The 14,747-nt window shown below is 41.7% G+C and overlaps 1 protein-coding gene across 2 annotated transcripts; it reads right to left on the reverse strand.

Moving 5' to 3' along the window:
* Nucleotides 1-1,513: 1,513 nt before the first annotated feature.
* XRCC6 (X-ray repair cross complementing 6) lies at nucleotides 1,514-14,482 on the reverse strand. Of its 2 annotated transcripts, none has more exons than XM_059816234.1 (12): nucleotides 14,377-14,482; nucleotides 14,161-14,270; nucleotides 13,718-13,733; nucleotides 11,543-11,797; nucleotides 10,496-10,679; nucleotides 8,948-9,134; nucleotides 7,538-7,706; nucleotides 6,128-6,289; nucleotides 5,099-5,228; nucleotides 4,327-4,427; nucleotides 3,272-3,385; nucleotides 1,514-2,523 (listed from the first exon to the last, which is right to left on the reverse strand). In XM_059816234.1, the coding sequence occupies exons 1-12, from the start codon at nucleotides 14,459-14,461 to the stop codon at nucleotides 2,327-2,329; spliced, it is 1,710 nt and encodes a 569-aa protein (XP_059672217.1). In that variant the 5' UTR covers nucleotides 14,462-14,482; the 3' UTR covers nucleotides 1,514-2,326. The 2 variants fall into 2 exon arrangements, with proteins under 2 accessions (XP_059672217.1, XP_009813306.2); XM_009815004.2 differs by having other exon boundaries at nucleotides 13,718-13,856.
* Nucleotides 14,483-14,747: the final 265 nt, after the last annotated feature.

A 14,747-nucleotide genomic window follows, 5' to 3' on the forward strand; every position in this document is an offset into this window, starting at 1 on the left:
GATGGACCCTTTAAGTCAGGGTCAAGACAACAGAGAGCAAGTAATTTTTCAGATAAAACAACTTGTTTCTCAAGAAGAGAATGCTAGATAATCTCGTGTTCTGGAAAAGTGTGAAGCACCACCAGTATTCTGGATTAGTGGTGGTTTTATGGAGCTAGTTAAATGTGTATTGTATAATAAATCCACTTACTGCTCTGACCAGAAGAGTCTACACCTCTGTGTTGGAATGGGTCATACCAAACCTGTCTTCTATTGCAGGATGCCAAAGCAAAGCTAGTGTGGAAAGACCAACAGGTACAATAGCAGAGGGGAAAGTAAATTCTCCTGTAATGTTTCCACAGAAGCACTAATGTCATACCTTTAATAAGTAAATCCCAAGCAGATGAAATAAGCTCATGAAAGACTGAAGACAAGTTACATCTGTATATTTTTGTAAATGTTATCAGCAACAGTAATAGCCTTGCTGAGGTGAACTTAATACAAAGATTTGAGAGTCCTTTCATCTGAGTAAGGTTTAGAAAGGCTGCTGGTCCCTTCTACTGATGCTGACTGTTGAGCTAGTTGTGTTTAAAACCACAACTTTGCAAAGGATTTGCCCTACTGTACCATGCCAAGACAGCTGATGTAAGACAAAGCACATAAGGAGCAGAAATAAAGGATTCTTGAGCAAGCGAAACTGTCTTAATTTTTCTGCTCTGAAGCCTTCCATCACCATCTCTGTTAAACTTCTGCTTCATGCAATAGCCTGCTATTAAAAAAAAAAAAGCCAGGAAGAAGATCTAATAACCTAGACAAAATATGCTACAATCATCTAAAGCCTGGAACATAGGGTGCCTGGGAGTTAGCAAGCTAAGAGAGAAGTTGTCAAGGGGATTTGGGGAATGAAAATTCACAGAATTAAGGACAGGATAGTCTATTTTATTGCATTCAATTCAAGTCTTGCTAAGACAAGCGTTTAACTTCTTTGCCGCAGGGCAAAATAAATTGATTGCTTAGACAAATTTTATTTAAAATACCTACTATAATGCAGGCTGATTGGAAGTATAATAGACTATGTAGATTCAATACTGCAGAGCTCAATGTGGGCTAGCTGCTCTTTTGAGAGGGGTTGTGGAAGTGAGCAGTGTGCTGGCACAGTTAGGGTGGTCACAGTGTCAAGAGAGCATTCACAGCTGGCTCGGATATACGTGCCACACTACAGCACTTGCACAACCTTAATATATGACTTAATTCTTCGTTAAATTGCCTAATAGATTGTGTGCCAAACACAGAAATCCCTGAACACTAAAAAGACTGCGCAGACCAAAATGGACACCTTGTGTATCCCATGGTTGCATCCCGTAGAAAGTTACAAGTTTAGCTAAACTATTAGTACTGTTTCCTACAGCAAGGGCAATGACTATTGGTTTTAATAATTTTGCACTGCAAGACAGGTGGGGCATGGAAGTTTAAAGAACAAAACATTGACAGCCTCAGATGCAGCCTCCATAAGTATGATTAAAAAAATAAAAATACTGGAAATAACAAGTGCTACTCTTCACAACTTGCTATTTTTTTTATTTTTAAAGCACAGATTTGAGTACAGAAGCCTGCATGATAGTCTGACTCATAGTCACCACAGATGTGGAAAAGCTCTATGCCATCTCAGTAATATAATCGGGGTAAGTGGCCTTCCAGGGAACATGACTTTTTTCCCTTTTTTAAACCAGCTTTTGCTAGTACCAGCTTTGTGCAGCTTTGTGAAGTACTGGCTTTTTGCCCAAATGATTGGCTACTGCTTCCCAGTAATGATTTTCTCCTTTACGATCTACTGGTAATCTTTGTAATACCGACGATGGAAAAGAACCCAGTTTGATTACAAGTGCTGATACTGACTGGCTGTTTTGGAGAGTAGGAGAGTAATACACCACATTTATACCCTCTGTTATCACGCAGACTTGACCTGCTGCTTGAATTCATGTCGTGCCGTTAACACAGATCATTCTGTTTTCTTACTCACACTGAAGTGAGTTTTGCTGTCTTTATGATACAAAGATGGTATAGCCAGTGTTGCAAAGTAAGAAGTCCAAAATAACTTTTATTAAGAAACGAGGAAGGCACACTGTGTTCACTTGCAGTGGGTGACCTGAGTTAGCAGGGAATTTAATTCTACCTTTGGCTACTGTGAACAGAATCCAACTTTACAGAGTAAAAAGTTTCTCCGCTGCTAGGTTCAGCAACATTTAGTCGCCTTCTCCTCCATAGCAAGATTAAACAGACACAGCATCCACATAAGACAACCAAAACTTCAAGCAGACAGAAGTTAACCAGGGCCTTCTGCTCCTGCTTAGTGCTCACTGAAATATTCAGTTAGCGCGTCCATGAGCTCCTGCTTCTTCCCCCCACCTTTCAACCTGTAAAGCCTGCATGCGTCCTTCAGAACAGGTACAGTGAGCTTGCCTAGAGTGCCCTTCTGCACATGACTCCGCAGCTCATCTTTTGACACTTCTACCTTGGGCCTCTTCTCAGTTTGACCATCAGAAGCTAGAAAGATAGATTTTAGAGCACCAAGATTTTAAAAAGTTTAATAGAAAGACATCAACGTTTCTTATACATACCACAGTTAATGGCTGTTAGCACATGGTACTTTAACAGCTACCTACACACTCACAGACCTAGTTTCCATATTTTATGAAATAGGTGTCACTCACTACATAAGTCATATAGTATATTTCATTGATGTGAGTGATCTCAAAGTCCAGTATGAAACTTTGTGTTCTGATAGAAAGATCACCCCCAAATTAAACTTTTAAGTGATTCTCATCTAGACAGGAGAATGCAACCAACTACTTCAGCATTACTTAGACATTTTGCCCTAAAGATGCCCATCTTGTACTTGCTAAACAGCCCATGCATAAAAGCCTGCTTCCTCACCAAGAACACAAACTGAAAGCATGAACAATTTTACTACTCTATTGTAAAAAACCCGAAGTTATTAATAATGATAATGGTAAAAATAATAAGAAACAAATATATATATTTGCAGTAATCTACCCACAGTGCTTCCTATACTTCTCTGTTTTTCTCATTCCAGCAGTTCTCTAGCTGGATTCCACAGCATCCTCTAATCTCTAAGAGTCACCACTGGATGTAAGTCCACTTTGTTGTGGAGATGGGTAAAGAGTTATTGGACAAAGCAGCTTCTTTAAACTACAAGACAAACTGAAAACACAGAAGTCCCTAAACAAAGAACACAGACACCATCTTGCATGTCTGCATCATCATTACTTACCTTGTTTTCGCTTTACAGCCCTCCCATCAGGATTGTAGTCAGGGGGATAAACCAGCTGCTTAAACTCCTCCACCAGGTTGCCCAGCCTGCGGTTCATCTCTTCAGCCTTTGGCACTGGCAAAAGAGAAAGATTTGTCCTCAAAAACAGAGCCATCTCAGGAAAGTCTGAACGAGGCCATCACCAGATAGAATTGGGCTTCTGTAATAACTAGCATGCAAGTATCTTGCAAGCATGCAAAATACAAAGACCCATGTTATGATCTTCACAAATGAGAAATCTACAGCTCTTGGTAACACCAAGAGTTTGTATTATACATATGTAATGGACTGCACATATCCCTGAACAGGAAATATATACACAGAACAAAACTGACAGGGTGGAAGTGATATAGAAGATCTCCTACCCGGTTGCACTGTTACCCAGGTCTAACCTCAGACATTTAAAATACAACAGGTTACTATCTAGGCTGTAAGTAGTTTGAGGCAGAACAGGTTGTTTCTGTCATGTATTTGTAGGATATCTAGCACAGGGACCTAGACTATTTGTTAGGTACCACTTCAGAAGAGACAAATAGTTACTCTAATGCTATTCCTGGAGTACAACGTTATTTTTAAAAAGGAACTTCCCCCTTCAGGAGTAGGTTTCTATCCTTTGACAAGATATTCTTAGATAGAAACTCTCACAGCCACAAGGTGGCATCACTGCCTCCTAACAGAATAATTCTCTAAGTAATTCAGCCCATTTATCAGACTGAAATATTAATTAGACTCTTGAAGAGAGGAATTTCAGAGAAAACATTTGTCACCATAGAATAAAGGTGATTCAATTTTAATTTTGGATGGTAAAGTGATCGGTTTGTCCTTTATCTTAAAAGTGACAGCATTAGAAAGTAAGGTTTCAATATTTCAGAATAGACACATCCAGAATTCTACATCTTGGAGCCGCACACAACTAAACTTTTTAAAAAGACATTTGGTTTTGTAGTAGCACATCTCTGACTTAGAACCAAGAGCCCTCTACCCCACCTCCCTTCGCACCCACCAATAATTCTCACTTGTAAGATCCTCAGCTTGTTCTGGTTCCACCATATCCAGTGCCAAAGCCTCCAGATTCCTGAAGTGCTGCTGCAAAACTGGGTTCTCAAAGCTGTCAGCCCTGTCAAGAATGCCCCAAAATGTCAATCTGGCATGCTGGCAAGAAGATAGACAAGACCCCTAAGGTCTGCCACCAATCTATTTCAAAGTAAAACTTCCCTCTTTCCCATATAACAATCCATCTCATCAGAACTTCTTTTCCTCGTTTCAATTTACCTGCTGAATCACTATCCCATCATGCATCAAGCACATTAGAAAGCTGTGTGAGACAAATGGAGACAGTGGCATTCTACTTTAATACCAGTTATGCTACTTTCCACATACCTAGAAGAAAGCTCCCATAAAAGCACTTCATAAAATTTATCCTATCTATAATGAAAAAGACCTAACTATTCTCTCTAAACCGCTCCAATTTAAACGATCCAGGTCTGATCTGCAATAGATTGGCAGAACCACAATAAAATGTGATACCTCTGCAACAAATGACAACAGCCGAGAGAGTAAGAGCAATTCTATACAGAACTCCAGAATGTGCTACATACTGCATGTGATGCCTGGGTATTCAGAATAATGAAGAATAAAGTTTGGACAAAGTTACTGCAATGGGAAGCAATTTGCATCAAAATCTCATCTTGTGGACACCACAGCTGAACAACGTATGCAACAGAGCAAGCAATAGTGTTGTTTTCTTTCTCATGCCACCCCACACACACACTATTTATCTCCATGTACCTGTATTTGAATCTGAGTTTTTGAATTATTTCCTTCATTTTGTCCACCTGCTCTCGACTGGCTGGCACCTTTTCTGTAAAATCAACATTCCGTTTGTCATCTGCGTAGGGTAGGAAAATGATGTGGAAACCTACATAGAGAAGAGAGAGAGCAGAGAACAGTTATGCAGAACCATCGCCTCAAAACAATAATTTATGGGAAAGACCAAGATGCCTATTAGCTAGGTCTGATGACTGCCCAAACTAGCTACTATTTTGCTGTAAACAACAGCAATCCATAATACCTCCCAGTACCCACATCATGACACTCAATCCCAATCTCAATGTATATAACCAACATCACTAATAGCGTTTTGAAAGAGATTCAAACTAAATGCATAGCTAAGAGCTGGAAACTTGTCACCTGCTTTTTATACCAAAGATCAACTTGTGCACCTTCCCCATCTCTCACTGGATATGAGCTTGAAAAGGCTTGTTTGAAAATTAATGCCCACATTTCTGAAATGCTTTACATTGTACACAAGCAGCGTTATTCCCCTACTTTACATCCTTCCCAGAAGAGGATTTTCCAGTTAAAGAGCTGAGAAAATGGAAAAGAGCAAGTGTCTGCCTTTGCTCCCTGATCATTCCCCACTCCCCTGCTACGGTGCAAGGCTCAGTATGTGAGATTATTCATTTAAGGCTTTAAAATGTATCCAATAAAATTCAGGGAAAGACATTCTGTCTAGTCAGCAAACAGAAAAAAGGGCTTTTAATTTTTAGGTCAGTTACTTGAATCTGCTAAAAAAAGGTAGGAGGTGGGAAAATACTGTAGCCACATTACACCTGAGCAAGCACTAATGCAACTGGAGTTTTAAAAATAGATTCGACATCAGATGCTTACAATGCCAAAACTGAAGAAAAGGGATGTTGGAAAGCACTCTCCCCAGTTTTAAGGGGAGCAGCACCAAGAACATTTTTATGCAACGGAGGAGCCTATTATGCTGACTGCGTCCAATCACGCAGGGAAAGGCAGCATCTCTTCCCATACCTGGAGGGGCTATCTGCACTTTCTGCTCATCCACCTCTTCCTCCTGGGGAACCAGGGCCACAAAGCGAGGGGGAGTGTTCCGCCGCGAGGTGTACCTGCACATTGCCATAACCTTCTTCTCCAAGCATTTTGTCAATAAGGCATTAAATAGCGTCATACTCCCTGCAAAGTAAAGACTATATTGGTCAGATTGACAGCTTTGCTCTTTTGTTCAGGAATGTAACCCTAGATATTACAGTTTCAATATCTGTGACTTCTTTGAAATGCTTGCAATATTCCAGAGGTAAAAAGCAACTTTTGGAAGGGGGAGCCCTTGAAAATGACAATGTTAGTGTCTCTCCTGACCAGAGCAGTGAGAGTTCTGGTGAAAGAAATGAAATCACTAGCATATGAGCAATGAAATACAATTGAAAATTGGAAACAGGTATCTGCAAAGCCTCTTTCTGGTCTGGTGGGACATCATAGTAGCAGCATATCATAGGACCTTTTGCAGAAGTAACACACTAAGAATTCAGATTGCAACATTCCTCTCGAGGCACACGTTTGCTTTGTATTTTACCAGATATGGTGGTCAGGAAAAGACTGACATATAAGTAAGATGTTTGATTCAGGAAACCGCTAAACTGGAGAAGCTAGTGTACAGGTTCTTCTTTAGTCGGACACTGCAAAGCATCTGGTCATAATTCAGCCCCCTATATCCGCTGGTAGATTAAGGAGCTGGAATTTTTTCTTTACTATTGCAGCTTGGGATGGATTAATACTATATTTCTAGATAAGCAGACTTACATATACACATCATGGTTTAATGGGCATGGTGGTATTAGTTGATGGTTGGACTTGATGATCTTACAGGTCTTTTCCAACCTAGAGTGATTCTGTGATCAAAAGGGGAAATAAAGCAGTCCTAAGCACCCTCTCCTCTTTTTACAAGCCTGTAAAGTGCTGTTGATTCAACCGTACTTCCTGAGTATTGTGTTTCCACTCCTGGCTGATATGGACTTAAAAACAGCGATTATCTTCACGGGTTTGGGGTTTGTTTTTTGCTTGTTGTTTGTTTGTTGTGTTTTTTTTTTTTTTAACCACCTTTGCCTTCTTGTCAGGTACTAGGATCCTTCACTCTCATGAATGACAAAACCAAGTATTTTGGGACTAGATCTGCATAGTTCGATTAGCTGCTTGTCATGATGGATGAAACATGAAGCCCAATCGGCTCTTCTGCTATTGAAGAAAACAAGAATTAACTGCAGCTGAGAGGGGCAGTAACAGTTAATGTTATACTTTTTAACATTAGCAAGTTTTTAAGTTAGACGGAGATTTTATACTCAATGATCCCCACTAAAACACACTATGAATCAGCTGGTTACCACCTAATGCAAGGTGGTGAAATCTTCTCTTGCCATCTTTACTTACCACTTATTAGGGACTCCTCAGGATAGATGAACTGGGAGGGTTTGATATGATGGTGCTGTTTTAGCATTGAAAGTGGTTTGAAGCCAATCAGAAACAAGCCTGGAGAATCAAACTGTTTTAATTCTTCTGTCTCCTCCTTCTCTAGCACAATCTGGCGGTTTCCATATGTCTAAACCAGGGAAAAAGCAGATACTAGTGCTATCAGCATAAAAAAATTGCAGGGGGTGGGGGGAGGGAGGGGCAGGAAGGGGATGTAATTGCTGTCTTCCACTACTGAAAAGAGGGTTATAGACAGACAGAGCAAACTCTCATCACTAGTGCACACTGAAATGACAAGTCACAGTCTGTGACCATTATCCCAAGTGAAATTCCACCTGGACATTAGCAAAATGCACTTTCCTAAGACAATGGCTAAGCCCTGGCACAGAGAGGCTGTCACATCTCATCCTTGGAGTTCTTCAGAACTGTCCCAAACCAACCCTGAGCTACCTGATCTGTTTTTGTGAGTCTTGCTCTGGGCTGGGTTGGACCAGACACTTTCAGAGCACCTGTCTGATTCTAAACTTGCTTCAGCAGATGCATGTCAGCTACCTACTCCTGGCAGAAACAGTGACCGAGAAACAATGCTTTTGAAGCATCACTCATATGTCACAAAAACGAAAACGTATTGTAGTCCAGCTGCTGGAGTTAGACATCACGGCTAAATGCTCAGCTTCTGTTCATCTCCTGTACTTTATTTCAAGAAATTAATGTCCAATATAAATGAACTTAATATTTAATCTTAAGACAACAACTTTAAGAGCCTTTGGCATGGAATGACATAGAAAGTGCGTTTGTGACAATATACCTAGCAACGCATATCCTGCTTTGAAATAAGGCTGTGCCTGAACAGAACATGACATTCAATCTACATCAGCCAAACTAACAAGCAGGAAGGCAAAGCAAAGAACAAGATAGCAAAAACAAAGGTAAAATGCCTTTTTGTTTGTTTGGAAAAGAGCTCAACCACACACCTCCACCCACCCACCCGAGATTCACACTTGTATGTTTAATAAAATGGACAAAATCTGTTTCTAATGCATGAAAAGATAACACCAGCAGCGATAGCGCAAGGCCACATAAGGTCAGGCTCTGACAACCTGGTTCTGCCTTACAGAAAGAAATGACCTGTGTTCCTGAGTGCACTTCCACCAACGGCTATGCTTTCCCTTGACAGTCATGCCAGAGAAACAACCCACTCTCACTCCGCATAGCTTACAAAGTGACCAGGCTATTCCCAGGCACATACAGATGTAAATATTTCTGCATCTGATCTTGAAAGTGAAATACAAACAAAAGCAGCAAGAGAATTAGCATCTCCTCCCTACATGACTGAGACAGGAAAACACCAGCACATAATCAATACATTACCTGAGCCCTTTTTGTGTCACTAGGCAGGAGCAAGCTGCCTGTTTTCCCATTAAACATCCTTGTTTTTGTTTTAACTGGTTCATTAGTTTCCCGATAAAGCTTCACCGGATAGGGCTTATAAGCTTTTTGAACAAGGTTGTAAATGCCAACAGAAAGTGACAGATCTTTGTCCAGATACAGATTTAACCTGTGTAAAAAAGCAGATACAGACTTGAGACTTCTGAAAGATCGCTTTTGCAAAAGAAAGTCATCTCTTCAGATAACTTATTTTCTCTGACCTCCTCCTATTCTCCTCCCCCAAAATCACATGTATCTCTGGAAACATATTATTACCTGAGTCATAATCTCACTTGTATAAAAACATTCTTGCAATGCTGTCAATTCTGGTCATAAAAGTGATTTAAAAACAAATAATTTACCATATTTTTTCACTCTGAAGGGCAGCTATGCTCAAGCAGAGCACAGGACAAGTGCACATTTGGGCACCCCACTTATGCTTAATGCAATGTGACCTCTGAATTCCCACAGCTGTTCACGTAGAAGGCAAAATTCCCCAGAAGAACCCCATCAAGACAAACAATACCACAATTTTAAGAAAAAAAAATAAATCAGAAGTTATAGAAAAATTAAGAAGTAAAGGTTCAAAATTGGAGGTAATCTTCAAGTTCTGAGAGCAGAACAATGAATTACTGTGAATGTTACTTCCTCTCCTCTAAAAGGTATCACTGGTATGGGATTCTCCCTCCTCAATTATTAGAAAACTCGAGGAACATTCCCAGAAGAGGAAAATAAAGCTGTGAGCAGAAGCAAGAATGCCAGTGACAACAGCTCAGGTTGGGATTATTTTTTTTTAATATATATTAAAAAAAACACTAGGCTGTGAAGTTCATTCCCTTTGTGTGCTTCCACATCATTCTGCTGTGAACTCACTCATTAAAAAAACCCAACTGTTATGGAGTACATGGTTCCAAAAATACTTTCTATCAGCTTTGTCAAGATCCCTTTAATCTCTCTGTAAGTATCTCTAATCTTTCAGTAGGAGATTAGAAATATCAAGGCTGTGTGAATCCACACCAAGTGCCTAGACAGACTGGCCACATATAACTATTTAATAATAGGTCAAAATACCTACCAGTCACATTCAGATGAAGTTTTTCTAAGTTAACACTAGTAAGAAAAGCCTCATTTCAATCAGATTTCTCTATAAACTAACCATTTTACATGCTGCAGATTTTTTGGTAAGTATTTTATTTGGCAATGATGTAATTTTTTGAAAAATTATAATTTCTGGCCAAGCTCAATACAGGATATGTCACACAGGGGAAAAAAAAGGAGGCCTAGGTTCACTCACCACTCTTCTCATCCACCAAGGACAAATATCCTTGGAAGCTATGGAAGAAACATCAATCTTGGACTAAGGAATTAAGATTGAGGAATGTGAGCATTGATGCCTTTATAGACCAATCATTCCAAAAGAGAGAGGTGAGATGTAGTCTAAAAATAACACATGTGCCTCCATTGAATGAAATATCGTAACTAGGCACAAACCTGACTAAAGTCCGTTTCTTTGTCTCCTTTGCTCTTACATTCTTCATGAGATGTTCCAGTTTCCCTGACTCCTCAGGTTGTATCCCAATGTCCTCATCCTCTGCTATGTTTATGATATCCCTGTAGAACAAAGAGATATTGAACCCTCCAGGCTTCTTCAAGTGCATCAAGTCCAGTATGATACCTAGAAACAAAGTAAGAGAGAGAGGAGGATGATCACAGAAACTGCTTTTTTCTTACATTGACATGTTTCTCAGCGCTCTCAGATTTCTCTATCTAAGCAAAGAATTTAAGCAAGAATAAGCTCCAAATTGTAATCTGTGCCAGATGTGAAAGTTTCTAGGGAAGGAGACAAAAGACATTCTTCAACTTCAGTCAAAACAATGTAGCATAGAAAATGTTTCCTCCCTAATTAAGAATCTGGACAACATTGCATATGAAACAGCTTTGACAAGCTCCTGTAAAACATAATCTTACCTCAGGCACAGAGGGAAGTAATGAGTTCAGAAGTTCCCCTTTCCCAGTTATAAGAGCTAATGGATTAAGGAAGCCTCACAGCTCCTAGATCCACCACATCTGCTGAACTCCAGAAACACTGGTTATCTCAGATACATAGTTGAACTAATGAAGCATTTACTCTCCAGTCTCTGAGCTCAGGTTGGTGTTCTTCAGCTAATTCAAAATGGAGCCATTAAAGTAATTTTCCTTTTGTGTTAACTTAATGTTATTACTCCCTTCCTGGAAAATGGCGGAACAATGAAATAAGGTAGAGGGTTTTTTCCACAGCCCTCTCAAGTCCTGATTTATGCTATCAGAGTAGAAAAAGAAATCCTAGAAAATAAGTGTTAGTTGTTGGATACCAGATCGGATACCAGATTTTCTAATTTAGATTAGATACCAAATTTCTAATTTAGAAAGCTTCAGAAAGATTTCCCAGTTCTGATGATTTTACATTCTTTTTCCATCACAAACTTGCAATGCAGTTAACATCCGCTGCAAGGATACATCACTTTCATTCTGCCTCAAATTAAAGAGTAAAATAATGACCTGTGTCTCTCAGATCACCAGCTCTGGTCCTGGCCAGCTTGGCTTTAGCACTGTCATTGGCATGAGGGTCATCCTCGTTGGTGAAGAGCATGATCCTTTTGTGGCTCAATCTGACTTGGACATCACTGAAGAGATTAGAGCAGGCCCAGAGTGCTTCACCCAGTGAATAGTCAGCATTGTGGCCAAAGGTCTCACGGAAAAGTACTCGTCCTTCGTCTCCCCTGTATTGGTCCAGCTCTAGAATACGCTTTGCACCTAAGGGGGACAACAGCATTCAGATGCTTTAGAAATACCGAAAGAAGTAGTGCGAACTCTTCTAAATATGCACTGAGTGTCCCTTGCAGCTGATGTCTGAGTAATGTCCCCTAGCATCTCCGTGGCAGTGCCCTTCCAACACCTGGCTGAGAAAACTGTTCAGCATAGCCTAACATTTGCAAGATTGTAAGCCAGTTACCACTTGAAAGCACCTACTAGGGCCAAGAGGACGCAATGTGCCCTGGCACCAAGGCGGGGCTCTTCCTGATGGGAGAGGGAAACAGGCAGGGATCAAAGTATTGCAAACCCTCTACACTGAAAGGACAAGTGCTTAGCAGGAAAGCTCAGCAATTGCACCCGCTGCAGAGGCACGGCAGACTGCTGCACCACCAGAGAAAGGAGAGGAGCCCGAAATACATCTTGCATCTCCACGGCATGTTGGGAAGGTGGAGAATTCCTCCCGCTCCCTTGCCCCTCACGTCAGATAGAATCAACCTGGAGGTCAAACGCAGACTGATCACCACATGGAGCACAGCAACATTCAGGGCAGGTGTCAACAGTCTTTTTAAAAGCTCTGCAGATTACTCCAGCTTAAATAGGACTCCTTTTCCCACCTGTCTAACAGCAGATTCTCTGTTTTCTTCCATAACTCTGCAAAGGGAGACGAGTTTTCATTTTTCAGCTACTGCATTCTGCAGAGCTTCTTCCTTTGTCCTTCGCTCAAATCCTATAGCACTTCTGAAATTTCATCTGAAAATGTCATCCCCCCATTTACTATTTTATTTTCATCTCCTCAACTGTCATTTAATTAATAGCATTAAGTGTTCATAATTATGCATGACATAATAACTAACTATAGTATTTCTTCCTTCTCCAGAGCACGCTGCTCTCCAAGGGCAGCAAATATACAATTCTCTTCCTTTTTAACAACATCCACCTTTCACCTGCATTGTCTTTATCAGCACGGCGAAGCTACTGCCTCTAATGCAGGGAAAAGGGCAAGCAGGGAAGGAGGAAGAAAAAGGATGAGCAAGAAGCATAAGGTGCTTGCTGCCAGAAAAAGAAGAAGAACCTAAGGCAGTCTTGTCAGGTCCCTGTCGTAATTAATTCTGAAACTAGGACAAGGCACAGTTCTTTCAGGAGAACCCCGTATGTTATTAAACCTGCACCTCCTGGTTAAGAAAATGAAATCAAACCTCCTCAGAGATAAAGGCTGCTATTAAAAGCTAGTAGACAAAATCCCCCCACAAGATTCTCTGCTGTCAGAGAATTTGTCACCACTAGCATGCATTCTTTGCACTCCTCCTAGTACCTTTTCCAATTCAGCAACTGGCACTCATTATCAAGCAAATGCTAGGTAATTCTAAGAAATTCTAAGAAAATGGAAGAACTAAATTCAAGAATTGCAAAACTTACTATGAATATAAGAGATGGAACACCCCAAACAAGTTAACGTATCAGACAACCTGTTCTAGCTGACCCTGCTTGAGCAGGAAGACTGGACAAGATGACCTCCAGAAATCCCATCCAACCTCATCTGTCCCATAATATTCTCCATCAGTTGGAATCCGTGGTGCCTTAGCATGTGCACGCACTTTTCTGAAGCACAGCAGACACATGATGGGCTTTCAAGAGTTCTGTTGAGATCCTCTTAGGTTTAGCAGACAGCAAGTGGACCACCACATTAAAACAGAAGACATAGGAAAGGGATCGGAACCAACTATAACAGAAAAACCTAAGCTCCCAATAAGTTTCCAAGCTTTCAGTAAATTTCTAAATCTACCCCCCTCAGTAACAGGAACTTTTTTGTTTATCTGACAGCTCTCTATTTTCAGAGAGACCAGTTACTGACAATGCAACTACACAGATTTCCTTACTCCATCTTTCTACATAAACTTCGTATCACTTTACTGCCTTTACCTGGATTGTCCAGCTCCTGAAGAACATAGATGTGCTTGAAATCTGCCGAGTTCTTGTTCTTTTCTGTACCATAGAACACGACACTTAACAGGTCCCTGTCACTACTAATAATTTTGCTGGTATAAACATTCCGGATGCACTGAAAAAAAATGCACACAGGTCAAAATATGAAGAAAATCAGTTGCAGTAAGGGTACAAAAGTTTTGTCTTCGGCAATTAGCAATTTATACAAGTACACTCTAGCAAACAGAAGAACCATAACAAATGCTTTAATATTTTTCCAAACCCACAGCCATTCAGCAACCTGAGTTGCTCGAGTTTCACAGTGATCTTACACCAACAGATGAGGCAGAACGACAACCCGGTAGCCATACCCGTGGCGGCGCTGAAGGCGATCCCTGGAGGGTTGGCAAAGCACCCCGAGGCTCCCTGAGCAGCCTTACCTGGATGGTCATGTGGAAAGGAGTCACTTCGTCCCCGTCGGACTCAAACATGGCCTCGGAGGCGTCGACTAAGAAAATGAGGCTGTCCCGACCAGAGAACCTGTAGTCCGCTACGGAATGGGGAGAAACAGTTTTAGCAGCGGCCCCCTCCGCCCGCTGACCCCCGAGGGCAGCGGGCCCCGGGCTTCCCTCCGTGAGGGGAGGGTGCGACCTTACCGACCGCCTCAGCCCCCTCCTCCTGCTGTTCGTCCTCCTCCTCCTCCGGCCCCTCGCTCCGGTAGTACGACCCCCACTGCGACATGGCTCCCAGCGCGGCGCGAGGCCCAACAGCCGCGGAACTGCCGGCGGAGGGGGAGGGGTGGGAGCCGGCCCCGCCCGGTAAGAACCTGCCCTCAACGCTCAACCAACCCTGCGGCCATGCGCCGCTACCTGCCACTCACCAGGAAACCCACCTCCCATAGTAACTCTAGCCAATGGCGAGAGAGGAAGGGCACCGCGCCCTGCCCCTCCTGCGGGAAGCCCCGCCTCCCCTCCGCGTGGATTGGTTGCAGAGGGGAAAAGAAGGGAGGGAGCTCTGCCTGCCCTGC

Source organism: Gavia stellata, chromosome 4, assembly GCF_030936135.1.
Source record: "Gavia stellata isolate bGavSte3 chromosome 4, bGavSte3.hap2, whole genome shotgun sequence".
Classification (NCBI taxonomy): Eukaryota; Metazoa; Chordata; class Aves; order Gaviiformes; family Gaviidae; genus Gavia; species Gavia stellata.

Excerpts from the sequence above, each read along its gene's own strand:
- XRCC6 (XM_009815004.2), bottom strand. The coding sequence starts at position 14,461 with ATGTCGCAGTGGGGGTCGTACTACCGGAGCGAGGGGCCGGAGGAGGAG. Across the intron at positions 14,271-14,376 it reads GGAGGGGGCTGAGGCGGTCG|CGGACTACAGGTTCTCTGGT; the intron begins GTAAGGTCGCAC and ends CCCATTCCGTAG. Across the intron at positions 10,680-11,542 it reads TGGTGATCTGAGAGACACAG|GTATCATACTGGACTTGATG; the intron begins GTCATTATTTTA and ends CTTTGTTTCTAG.